The sequence below is a fragment of the Schistocerca gregaria genome, unplaced genomic scaffold (assembly GCF_023897955.1).
Source record: "Schistocerca gregaria isolate iqSchGreg1 unplaced genomic scaffold, iqSchGreg1.2 ptg000615l, whole genome shotgun sequence".
Taxonomy (NCBI): domain Eukaryota; kingdom Metazoa; phylum Arthropoda; class Insecta; order Orthoptera; family Acrididae; genus Schistocerca; species Schistocerca gregaria.
This window is the reverse complement of record NW_026062003.1, coordinates 45,554-58,353: the sequence shown is the minus strand read 5'-3', so window position 1 is coordinate 58,353 and position 12,800 is coordinate 45,554. Positions and strand designations below refer to the sequence as shown.

General features: G+C 51.2%; 3 protein-coding genes across 7 annotated transcripts; 2 read left to right on the top strand and 1 right to left on the bottom strand.

The window, feature by feature from the left end:
• Positions 1-13: 13 nt before the first annotated feature.
• Positions 14-3,951, top strand: LOC126316908 (uncharacterized). Of its 5 annotated transcripts, none has more exons than XM_049992935.1 (16): positions 14-245; positions 361-387; positions 476-553; positions 632-700; positions 765-827; positions 894-956; positions 1,048-1,125; positions 1,214-1,285; positions 1,371-1,439; positions 1,663-1,734; positions 1,832-1,897; positions 2,027-2,092; positions 2,252-2,329; positions 2,425-2,480; positions 2,872-3,429; positions 3,568-3,951. In XM_049992935.1, exons 1-16 carry the CDS (start codon positions 55-57, stop codon positions 3,663-3,665), a joined length of 1,704 nt encoding a protein of 567 aa, XP_049848892.1. In that variant the 5' UTR covers positions 14-54; the 3' UTR covers positions 3,666-3,951. The 5 variants fall into 5 exon arrangements, with proteins under 5 accessions (XP_049848892.1, XP_049848895.1, XP_049848896.1 ...); XM_049992938.1 differs by having other exon boundaries at positions 18-245; positions 3,010-3,429; XM_049992939.1 differs by having other exon boundaries at positions 18-245; positions 765-956; positions 3,232-3,429.
• A 199-nt stretch (positions 3,952-4,150) lies between these two features.
• LOC126316906 (uncharacterized) lies at positions 4,151-7,430 on the top strand. Its single transcript, XM_049992929.1, has 2 exons — positions 4,151-5,455; positions 5,658-7,430. The coding sequence occupies exons 1-2, from the start codon at positions 4,780-4,782 to the stop codon at positions 7,172-7,174; spliced, it is 2,193 nt and encodes a 730-aa protein (XP_049848886.1). The 5' UTR covers positions 4,151-4,779; the 3' UTR covers positions 7,175-7,430.
• On the bottom strand, positions 7,408-11,883 carry LOC126316993 (probable clathrin heavy chain 1). The gene has a single exon (XM_049993028.1). It carries the CDS (start codon positions 11,881-11,883, stop codon positions 7,408-7,410), a length of 4,476 nt encoding a protein of 1,491 aa, XP_049848985.1.
• Positions 11,884-12,800: the final 917 nt, after the last annotated feature.

Sequence of the window (12,800 nt, the reverse complement as noted above, 5' to 3'; positions counted from 1 at the left end):
ATTTTTTAAGTGCATTTCATTCAATTATATTCTATATTCAGCTTGCTGGAAAACATGTCCTCAACTGCTCTCACCCTCCTGCTGGCCATACTTTGTATCACTGCTGGACTTCCTGTGGCTAGGGCCGCTGAAAGTGACTTTTTCAAAGATTTTGTGGATCAATTTCCGAATTTAATGAGTCTGGATGTCCTGCCTTACAAAAGTGGGGGTGCAGACTATTGCAAATCAGGATACGGTGTCACATGGTATATTTTGTTTTTTTGTATGCAATTGGGGAGCTTGGTGCGCTCTAGAGTTAGAGAATTGAACTAGGCTCCTCATTTCGGTGACATCTTCTGACACTTCTTTTTTAACCTTTAGCGATGGCAGTAATAAGGTATCAGTTTTGTATGTATGCATAAGACGATGAGCACGTCCTTGCGGCATTATGCTAGCTCTTATCCGTACACGAGACTCTAACCCCCTTCTTTTACAGTGGATTTTATGATGTAGATATGAGTGGGGGTGGTTCTCTGCCCAGTACCATTTCGGAACTCAAATCGGCAAGAGAAATGTACGTGTAACTCTAGACGTAGAGACAGACGCGCGCCTGGCATTCTTATTAAAACAAACAACACTCTATCAACAATAGATCCATTATTGGTTGTGCCATGAAAATCGACCTGAATCACTTCACTAGTTTGAGCAATCTTGAGATTTTGTACGTGCATCTGAAAGAATTTTTTTTTTTTGTTTAACTCGCTGACCGAGAATTCCTCTTCCAGGCGACTTTATGGTAATCAGATCTCGGGCGCTATCCCCTCACTCCCCGACTCCATTATACGTCTGTACGTCCTTCCCATACTCTATTTTCCATTTCTTCAAGTTGTTTTCGAGCTGACCCTTTCTTCTAGGGGACTTGGTGCCAATCAGCTCAGCGAACTTCCTACGAAGTTCCCGTCAAGTCTCGTCGTATTGTACGTAAAGACGCTGCGAATGTGCCTAGATCGCTCTGAAGAACAGGCCATCCGCTTATCACTTACCCCCATCATTTTTATAAATCACTAGGTCTCTCGAAAACAACAAGTTCTCATCGAACTTAGAAAATTCGAATGATCTGTTCAAACTGAGCTCCCTGGAAGATTTGTGCGTATACTTTTTTATCGGCAGTGTCTCCTCGTAAGAGAGAGTGTGCGCGAGGGTCCTCTAACCTAATTCTCTCTCCTACCCGCAGACATCTTGGTGACAATCAATTTACAGGCACTTTTCCTTCTTCTATCCTGTCTTCGAGCACAATAAAAATTCTGTACGGAATAACTCAGAACACGAATTTACTTTTCGCCCCTTGAGAGGCGCATGCTAACTTTCTTCACCTCTCAAACTGCGTGTAGGTCAGCACATCACAACAAATTGTCAGGAAATCTGCCAAATTTCACTGGAATAAGTAACTTGTATAAACTGTACGTGTCTTGGAGTGCGTGAGTATGCGAGAGCATTCTGCGGTGCCCTACATACCTGAGGAATTGGAAGAGCCCTGTGTCGTGCGCGTCCGGTTCTACGAGTATCGCTCTTCTCTTTTTCCCCTTTTTGTATCTGCTTAGTTTGTGGATGCTTTTCGATTACCAAGAATTTCCGTATAGCCCCCCCCTGACAAAATTCTCTCCCTACTTGGTTGTTATCTAGCGATGTCTCCAACAATCAGTTCGAGGGAAGCATCCCCAGTGACCTTTTGACTAAGTCAAGCATTCTTTATCTGTACGCACTCTTGTTTTTTTTGCGATTTCGAGGCACCTCGTTTTGCCTATCCCTTCCTCTTGATGCGCATCCTGACCAATCTTTTACCTCTCTCTAGCTCCCTGAAGGGCAACAAATTGAGCGGTAATATTCCAACGATGACTATTGGATCTATAATGTATCTGTACGTCCGTATATCGAATGTGATTACCCTTCCGACGCACGAGAGGCTATTGCCGTATTGAGGGAGTGGAAGTCGCACTTGTGTCTCTCTGAACATGCACGTTTTCTTACCAAACTTTCCGACCTTTAGAGATATTTCAGATAACAACCTTAGTGGAGAAATTCCCACCGTCAACTCACCTAGACTTCTAGTCCTGTACGTGCTAGCTATAGTGTAGGAGCGCGAACTCCTTTTTTTTGTTGGTGACGTTGTTCCCTGAAAGACGTCCGCAGAAAGGGAGGAATGTGCGTAGGAGCGCACCGAGCGATTCACTAACCTCCCTCCCCCGGATACAACTTATTTTCTCGCATATAGGAAAGCGAGCAACAACCCTCTCACTGGAACTCTTTCCGAGGACACATTTAAGAACACTCAGTTAGGAGATGGTGAATGGTAACGTATCTCTCTTTAACATGCCTGAAATTTGTGTTTCGTGTATCTCTCTCTAACCTTTCTATCTTATTGTTTCTTCTAATCACCGCGTTTAGTATATTGTCAGGGACTCAACTCAGCGGATCGAGCAGTGTGTGCTCGACTAGCGGCGGTATGTTCAAAGTTGTCGGTTTTTTTCAAAATGTGCTTCTACGCCCGATATTTGACCTTTCTTTGTTGTGCGTGTGTGTGAAACATACTGGATTTTTGTGAGAATGTGCATCGCTCCTCTCTCTATATGAGAGGCGCGTAATTTTCGAGTGAGAGGTTTTCGAGTGAGAGAATAGGGTGCTGGTCCTGGTTCCTTCATACGTAGTAGCGTATTGATGTATGGCACGTGTGCGGTACCACGTAACATTTTCCCGCTTCATCTAGGGTGTCATTTCAGTTTTCTCAAAGTACACTGAACTCATATTAAATACACCTGCAACACTGACATCCGAATAAATATCGGAATCAAAATCTGGTTCAATTCTGGTAACTGCTCTAACTTCCTACTCCAGGGCCAGAGCCATCACCTAGTCCCACTCCTACTCCAGAGCCAGAGCCGGAGCCATCACCTAGCCCCACTCCTACTCCAGAGCCATCACCTAGCCCCACTCCTACTCCAGAGCCAGCGCCTAACCCCACTCCTACTCCAGAGCCATCACCTAGCCCCACTCCTACTCCAGAGCCAGAGCCGGAGCCATCACCTAGCCCCACTCCCACTCCAGAGCCATCACCTAGCCCCACTCCCACTCCAGAGCCTTCACCTAACCCCACTCCCACTCCAGAGCCATCACCTAGCCCCACTCCCACTCCAGAGCCTTCACCTAACCCCACTCCTACTCCAGAGCCATCACCTAGCCCCACTCCTACTCCAGAGCCATCACCTAGCCCCACTCCTACTCCAGAGCCTTCACCTAGCCCCACTCCTACTCCAGAGCCTTCACCTAGCCCCACTCCTACTCCAGAGCCTTCACCTAGCCCCACTCCTACTCCAGAGCCTTCACCTAGCCCCACTCCTACTCCAGAGCCTTCACCTAGCCCCACTCCTACTCCAGAGCCTTCATCTACATCACGTACGTCATCTTCCGTGTATTTTATGCTTATATGCCTCTTTCTCTGATGTCATCAGGAGGTGCACCGCTAGGACTGTCGAGCCTTCTCTTTCCTCCGTCTTCACAAGCTAACCCTCTTTCTTACTTGCAATCATTCAGCTTCCGACATTGGGCTACTACTCACAGCGCCTCACTCCGTTCTTCTCAGGCTGTTCACTTATGCCTCTGTCTTAGCGCTTGTTCATTTCTTAGTCTAATTGTGGCTGAAAAGAAAGGCTCAAGAGTGAGCATGGGAGCGTGGCATTCGTCTGAGGTGATATATAATGAACTGAAAACTTGCCACTGGAAGAGAGGAGGTCGCTGGCTTTTAGTTTATGTGTGAAAACAACAACCAGTTGGCTCTCCTCTCCTTTGGTTTATTTGATTTATAGGAACGCACAGTTGTACACCTCTCTAGTATTGTATGCTTGATTCATGTGTGCTACTCTGCGCTCCGGACGCATTTGTTATGAACAATGTATGTTACTTTAACGCCACAGCTTACATCTGGAGACAATATCGCTTTGTTGCGTGCATATGTTCATTGCACCTATTCTTTTTTTTATTTTTTTCTGCATATGCGTGTTGCGAGTATTCTGATTGAGAGCTGTCCGCGCGTCGCTTGACGAGCCATACTCACTCGCATTCCGTTTCAGCTGCAGATATCCCTGCATTTCCCGGTCTGGCTTCTCTATGATCGGAGGTGAGGTCCGCATGTCCATATGCATTATTGTGTACGAGTGATAGAAGAGCGCAGAGTCTCCTGGCAGCGCGAATAGGTGCTTTTAGCAACGTCAGGAGAGGGAAGAAAAACAGGCCTGATGACCTCGCACCGTAGCAACCGCTGCTCTCGAGACGCGGCTCATTTTTGAGTGTAGCGAGAAAATGGCATGTGTGTTTTGTGTATGGAGTGTGCCTGAGAAGTGTGCGCGATTCGGAGTCCTCGAGATAAAAGGAGCATGGCTACGACACGAGCAGGGAGAAGAGAATCTCGGAGGCGAAAAGAAAGAGGATGCAGTGGTGGAGCTACGGAGCGCAGAGAACGCTCGCGACAGAATGACACGCTGAGAGACACTTTGAGGAAGCCACATGCTGAGGATGCGTGTGAAGAGGACGCTCATTTGAGGTGAGTTTCAGAAGGGTGATGAGCTACGCGTATTGGTGGCGAAATATTGCACATTTAACGTAGAGGAATGGCTGATGCAAACAATCGAGCGTGTATGATAAAAAAAATGCACAGAAGCGATTTTTTTTAGCTCTGAATTTTATGCACAGGAGCAATGATGTGTAGTTTCTACTTGACGAATTGAATGTTAACTCTCTCTGTTTTCAATGGCCGATATCGCCGAAAATTCACCCGCGCGAGCTGAAGGCGAGAACTCGGGTTGGGTGAACAATACTGACAGAGAAAGGACGTCGAAGTACGAGTTGCCCAATGGGGTTGTCAAGGGGCGTGTCAGTAATGGGTCTAGGAGGGGGCAGTCGAAGACTGACCTTTCCAAGGACTCAACATCAAACTTTCAATTGGAACGAAGTACAATTTACACAGCGGTTCTTGAGGGTCACGTTCAAGAAGTCATTAAGATTTTAAGTCAACAGAAAAACCGTGTGGACCACACGTTTGGATTGAAACGCCAGACACTTCTGCACATCGCAGTTAAAAAAGGGAACACGGAGCTCGTGAAGATCTTGGGGGAGAATGGCTGTGACCCGAATAAGCCGGATAAGAAGGGAAGGACACCATTGCACTACGCAATAAAGAATACTTCGGTACTAGAGACGTTGTTGGCATTTCCAAAAATAGATCTGCTGGTACAAGATAAAGATGGGTGCTTGCCTCTGCATCTTGCAACGAAGGCAGGAAACAAGAATTCTGTGACTATGATGCTGTCAAAGGGCTCGAAATTGAAGCAGCTAAGTTTTAGGAACTCGCAGGGATACACGGCACTGCATATTGCCACGAAGCAGCTAGACGTGCCCTTAGTGAAGCTGCTCTGCGAGCAGAATGGTGCGTGAGAAGTCGGTGGGGCGAGTCAGGCCAGCGTGGCGTGTTCGATGCGTGTATAAGATGTATGTGTGTGGGGGCGTGTGTACATAACCTGGTTGGGGGCGGACATGAGGAAGATGTGAGACGATACGTACGCGGCACTGAGAGAATCGGGTTTGACTGACGAGGGGTTGTTTTTTTTGACGCGCGTCGTGGATTTTAGATGCCGTTTACTGGAACAGCGAAGAGGATGCGACGACGCCGCTGCATTTGGCGGCGGAGATGGGTTCTGAGGAGCTGATTCGGATGTTGGCGACGAAGGCCAGCGTGAACTTGATGGACGAGGAGAAGAACACGGCTCTGCATTTGGTGAGCAAGAATGACTGTTCGGGGGGAGCGAAATATCTTATCGAGCAAGGGGCGGACATAAACATAAGAAACGCAAAAGGTGAGACGCCGCTGCACACAGCGGTGCTGTTTGGAGCGGAGTTGGTGTGCCACATTTTGCTGACGTCCGGGGGGGACATTGGCGTAAGGTATGAAAAAAGCCTATACGACAAGCGACGAAAGAACGAGATACGTCGAATTTTAGACCAGATGTCGCAAAACCCTGATGTAGATGTGCTAGGACTATCGCTGGACCGATACGGGTTCATACGCATGAGCGGTACGGAGTCGAGACAGGAAGAGGAAGACAGCTATCCAGACACTGTGTCGAGGCAAAAATCAGAGGTTGGTGGGAACAATCGAATATGGCTGAAGCCCGAGAAAACAAAGAAACTGAATCACCAGACTCGGAAATGGATCAAGCTGTTATCGAAGCTGAACTCGCAAGAGAACACCTCAACATATTCTACGGTAATGGTACAGGACACAAACATCAAACGAAAATTGAGAAAATATTTGTACAACGGAGTGCCGAATTCTTTGAGGCCCGGCGTCTGGCGCGTTATTTCAGGCGCGGGTGCCACGCATGAGAGACACACTACCAGGTATCAGAAGCTATTAGCTCGGGAATCTGGCCGTTCTGACAAAATCCAGATCGATCTGGACGTGGCCAGAACATATCGAAATCACTTTTTGTTTCACGAGAGATTTGGTCTGGGCCAAATCTCTCTATACAATATTTTACGTTGTTACAGCATTTACGATCCCGCGGTGGGCTATTGCCAAGGCATGAGCGACATAACAGGCCTGATCTTGATGTATATGGAAGAAGAAGAGGCGTTTTGGCTGTTGGCCACTATCATGCAGGATGAGAGGTTTAGACTGACAGAGCGCTTCCAGACGAGTTTTCGTGGATTGAAAAAAGCGTTTTATGTTCACGACCGGTTGGTCGAGACCATGCTGCCAAAGCTGTACAAGTCTCTCTCGAACTGCGTTACCCAGCCCATTCAAGCTATTCACTACACCATCAAATGGTATTTGAAGTGCTACTTAGACATGCCATCTTTCGAGCTTACCTTGCGAATATGGGACGTATTGCTTTACGAGGGGATTGACATTTTGTATTCGTTCAGCTTGTACCTGCTGAAGTACCACGAAAGCACAATCTTGAAGACCACCCCAGATGAGTACATGACTTCCTTGTCCACGTTTGCTCACTCTCCCAAGCTGGACGAAAAGCACATCAAGGCGTGGTTCAAGGATGTCAGGGACCACCCCATAAAATCAGAAACCATCAAAAAGTTAAAAGACGAATTCGAGGACAAGTATCCTCTTCAAACCAACTGTCTCTAGCCCCGTGATGAATTGCTTGTTTTTCGGAGTTAGCCTGTCAAATAAAAGAGCAGTTCTTTTTTGTACATATACAAATCCTCACTGCACGTGCCCTTCTTTCAAGAAGGGCGGTTTGACAAGAAAACACGTTGTTCGTCGTCTTTGTGCACTGGTTGAGGCGTTGCGTTTATTTGCACACACACATGAGGCGGGTCGCGTCTTTGGCGATTTTCGCCTCGCGCACCGGCCCGCAGCTACGATTGAGGGGGGGTGGGGGCGATGGAGCTGAGCTTTTCGTGGGAGTCGCGGAGAAACTGGACCCAATAGGGCCAAGTCCAGGAGAGCTTGTTGGTGCGGAGGGCGTGGGAGAGGACGACGTCTGGGGAGAGGATGTCGTAGCAATGATACAAGAGGGAGACGGCGATGGAGAGGTTGTCTGGGGAGGACAGGTATTGGAAGAGGAAGCGCTCGGCGAGTTGGGAGCGTTTGGAGGTGGAAAGGACGAGGATGAGGTCGAGGTGGAGTTGGTTGGAGCTGAGGATGTCTAGAGCGCGGTCGTAGTCGCCGAGGTGGGCGTAGAGGTTAGCGGAGATGCGTTTGAACTCGACGAGGGGATGGGAGGAGAGGAGGGCGGAAAATTGGCGCATGTGTGGCGTGCTCATATGGGGGATGCAGGCATTGAAGGCGTCGTAGTCTTCCTCGGAGATGAGGATCTCGTAGAGGGCGTCCAGAGCAGGTTGCGCAGTGTATTTTTGTTTTTGTATGCGTTCGAGGTAGGGTCTGATGAGGGGAAGGAGGTCGCGTTGTTTGGTGATTTCGATGACGCGGAGAGGGTCGAGTCGAAAGCTGGGGTTGAATTGGAGGATTTCGTCGACGTGGTCGGGATGGAAGTCGAGGTAGTGTTCGAGGATAGAGTAGAAGGTGGTGGAGCGTTTGAGTTGGGGTAGGATTTGGAGCATGAGGTCATGGTCGAAGGTGGAGAGGAACTTGATCATGGTGAGTGCGCATTGGTCGAATTCGAGAGTGAGTTGGTAGATGAGGACGAGTGCGCTGTGTTGTTGGATGGAGGAGCAGAACTCGACGAGGCGGGGGCTGTTGAGGCGAGGGAAGTTGAGTCGGAGGAAGTCGAGGAAGTGGGAGGGTTGGTGGTGGGCGTACAGCTTGGCGAGTTCGAAGTAGATGGAGGTGGAGACGTTTTGGTGGGAGGAGATGGCGCGTTCTATGCAGGATATGAGTAGGTCGAAGTGTTTGGCGGGGGTGTAGACGTTGATGACGTAGTCTAGTTGGTTTTGAAGGATGAGTGACACAGAGGCGGACATGGCGAATTCGTTGTTGGAGCGGGATAGGGAGGCGTCTAGGGTTTTTTTGAGGGAGGGGACCGAGTCGGAGAATTGAAGGGCGCGGGAGAGGTCGTTGAAGTCGATGCAGGTGGAGACGAGGTGGGAGTGGTCGTCTTTGAAGGAGAAGAGGATGTGAGAGGCGATGACGAAGTGAAGGGAGTAGAGGAACTGGGCGACTTGGATGACGTTGGCGTGGTTGGAGGGGGAGCGGAGGAACGAGAGGATGGAGGCCCAGTCGTGGAGCAGACAGAGAGAGAGGAGGTAGCTGTCGTCCAGGAAGGGGTCCGAGATGGAGGTCTGAAGACAGGAGAGGTATTTAGACAGGATTTGGTAGAATTGGAAGAGGTCGGGGGGGAGGTCGGGGTCGCGGAAGGGGAGTTTGGAGAGGGGAAATAGAGTGGGAGAGATGGAGTACTGGTATTCTAGAGTGGAGTAGTCGAGAGACGAGGAGTCGAAGGGGGAGGAGGGGGTGGGGAAGGGGGGGAAGCTGTGGGAGGAGGTGTACTGTTCGAAGCGGGAGCTGACGCATTGGATGGCGTCGCGATAGAGAGTGGGGTCGTTGGAGTGGATGAGGTTGTTGAGGGCGTCGGGGAGGATGTTGAGTTCGAGTTGTTTTTTGGCGAGCGCGGAGTAGAGTTCGGGGCGTTTGTGGTCGGAGACGAATTGTTGTGCATTGGAGAGGTTGGGGTCGTCGTCGGACATGTGGTCTAGGATGAGGGAGAGGGCGGAGAGGTAGAGTTGTCCCTTTTGGTAGGCGAGGAGAGCGATTGAATAGAGGTGAACGTCGGAGGCGGTTTTGCCTATGGCGGCGTAGTCGAATTTGTCGAACATTTTTACGTAGTTGAGGATGGTGTCTTCGGAGTGAAGGGCGGGGTTGACAGAGTGAAAGTGTATGAGGGTGAGAAGGAGGACGTCCTGAAACGCGGGGGTGGAGAAGAACTCGTAGGCGGGGTCGGCGAGGTTTTGGAGCAGTTTGACGAAGTCGGTGATGAGGGATTCGAAGGTGTGAAAGGCTTTGAGGATGAGGGCGATGGGGGCGACGGTGTTGAATTGGATGAGGGAGTCTTGGAGAGTTTGGAAGAAGGTGGTGTTGGAGGAGGGGGATTTGACGAGGTAGGAGGCGCACTTTTCCCAGAGAGAGAGGTCGTTTTTGCGGAGGAGGTAGGAGATGAGTTGGTGGAAGTACTGGCAGTCGATGCAGAGTTGGAAGAGGGGGTCTTCGCAGGGGGTGGGGGAGGAGAGGTAGGAGATGAGCGCGAGGTCGGGGAAGGATTCGGTGCAGAAGCGGCCGAGTTCGAGGTGGTCGTAGTAGGGGTTGGTGTTGAGAAAGTGTTCGGGTTGGGTGTGGGTGATGACGTGTATTTTGGCCAGGGCGGTATGGATGGAGAGGTGGGTGTCGGTGACGGGGTTGGGTGGGAGAGTCTTGGATTGCCGGAGGAGCCAGTCGCGAGCGATTGGGAGTTGTTGGCGCTGTTCGAGTTGCGAGAGGAGGGTGTTGAGGGAGGGCTGGTCGATGGAGGGGAACGAGTTGATGAGGGAGGAGACGAAGGAGTCGTCGGCGCGGGCGTCCAGGAGAGCGGCGATGAGCGGGGGGATGATGGAGGAGTTGAAGTACTGGAGGGAGGAGAAGAGGTGAGGGAGTTGGTTTGTAGAGACGAGGTGGTGGGCGAGTTGGTCGAATTGGTTGTGGCGCAGACAGAGAACGAGGGGCGAGCGCAGGTCCGGGAGTTGCGAGTCGAGAAGAAGCTGGAGGAGGGGCAGGGGGTCGTAGGGTCCGTCTTGGCAGAGGCGGAGGAGGTCTTGCCAGGAGGAGGTGGAGATGCAGGAGCGGGCGTAGGCGATGGAGAAGGAGGGGTCTGGCTGAGTTTGGAAGAGGCGATGGAGGAGGCGGTGGAGGATGGGGCGGAAGTTGGGGGACTTGGAATCGGTGGAGAGGAGGAGGTTGAAGAATGGGGGGAGGGAGAGCCGAGACCAGTTTTGTTCGAGGAAGGAAGAGAAAATGGGGAGGAAGAAGGAGAGGTTTGAGTTCAAGCAGCTTTCGAAGAAAGGGAGGTCGGCGTCAGAGAAGTCTTTGATGGCGTTTAGGATGGTTTCCGGGCGGACGGAGATGAGGTGCTGGAGGATGATTCTCTTTTTGTCGTCGGGGGAGGGGTGGTACTTTATGGCGAGGTCGATGTATTGGTGTTCCTCGAGGAGCGGGGCGATGGCGGCGGGTTGAAAGTGGGAGAGGGCGTTGGACTCGATGAGGTACCTGGCCTGTTTTGGGAGTATGGAGAAGAGCGCCTGCAGAAGTTTGGTTTGGAGGTCGGAGGTGGAGGGGTCGTTGTTGAGCACGATGGTGGCGAATTGGGTGAGCCAGGTGTGGTTGCGAGAGGCTATGAAGATGTCGAGGGCGGCGTCGAGGTCTATGTGCGTGTTGGGGTTGCTGGAGAGGTGTTTGACGAATTGGATGGAGAGGTCGTTTTTGTTTTGGACGAGTTGGGAGAGGAGGGCGAGCCAATCGGGGTTGAAGGAGACTTTTTGGGCGTAGACGAAGAGCTTGTCTATTTTGCCGAGGTCTATTAGGACGGAGGCGGCGAGGTCGTGTGCTTCGATGGCGGTGTAGACGGAGAGGGCGAGCGACAGGCTTTTGGGTCGGAGAGAGTTGCCTATGGCGAGGGTGGGCTTGATTTTTTTGTTAGAGATGAGTGTGCCGATCACGTTGGACTTGGCGGCGGGGACGAATTTGATCAGCGCGAGGCTTTCGTCCTCGGAGAGACAGGTGATGTTGATGAGTTCCTGGATGTAGAGGAGGAGCGGGCTGGGTTGGTCGGGGGGGTAGGAGACCCCTTCCAAGATTTTGAGCGCGACAGAGGACCGGAGGATCGGGTTGGAGGGGGGAGGTGAGGAGGAGGAGGAGGGGACCTCGGACGACTTGTAGGCCAAAATTGCGGCATTTCCGTAGTTTCCTTGAAGGATGAGGTTCCTGAAGCGATTGATGAGGGTGCCGTCGTCCGCCGGGGGGGAGTGGACCGCGGGGAGGTCGGCGGAACTGGTGTCCTGGATAGAGGGGGACGAGGCGGAGGAGAGAAGGGGGTGGCGAGGGTTTATTTTGGCGCTATAGACGGTCAGATTGGAAGAGATGTAGACGAACGCCTCCTGCCCAGGAACGAATTTGAGGGCCAGGACAGGTTGCTCGGAAGGTTGGATAATATAGCTGGCGTAGATTTCCTGCATATTGGCCAGGTAAATAGAGAGGTGTCCAGATGACGACAGGAGGTAGTGAGCCCTGGTTACGGAACTGTACTCGAGCGCTAGAAAGAAAGACTCCTTGTCTCGCGGGTGACCCGACGGCAAGTTGACCTGTTTCATATGAGTCACTTCGTCCTCCTTTATCTGGTAGACAGTCATGTATCGTTCTCCCTGTTTGCGATCGGTGCAAAAGAGGAACTGGGGACCGTTGGGGTCGAGATGCCCAAACGTGAACGCGTCGCATTTGACGGTGTAGGAGAGGCGTTTGATCACGGAATGCAGGATGACATGTCTAAGGCGTGGATCAGACGCCTGGTACACGCAAATCCCTATCCAGTTCGCGTCGTCGGTTCGCCTGTAGCTCGCCACTTCGGTGTCCGTATTAAGCGTAAGGTCGAACTGCTTCACCGCCTCCGACGTCGAGACGTCCCAATGGAACACGCCCGTCTGAGCCACGATGGCGAGAGTTTTACTCTCGAGCCAAGTCAAGTACAAGACGGGCTGCTTCGGAAACCAGCTGGATATAAGGGACTGCCCACGAAAGATGCTGATCTTCAGGTCCGCCGTATAATTTGCTGAATGACGTCCGAGTCAGCAAAGTTCGTCTAAATCGCGTACTCAGATCTCAGTGGAAACAGAGAAACCGTACCCAATATCGCGTAAAGATCGCTCTCCGAATTATGCTCCAACCAAGTTATACCGTTTTGAGAAATCCTAGCCACAGCAGCGGTCCAGCCCGTGTCAGTGCTCCCGCCTTTTCGAAAGTCAAAATCGCAACTGGGCGCGTATCTCGTACCTCTCAGGGTTTTCCAGAGGAATGATATACGGACTGGTTTGCTGTGCCGCATTGAGATCTCGAGCGAGCACGTAGGCGCTACTGAAAACCCCTTTTGGTCGTCGCCGACGTTAGACCCCCTGTATCGAAAAAAAGATGCCAACATACACGTAACGTCCACATAACCCTATCACGGGACACGCGCGCCCTTCGCTCCCAATTCGTACTAAAACTCGGCGAAATATTGCCGCCGAGAAACGGCTTCAAATTTTTCAACTAAGACCGCCGCGTCGAGCAGCCA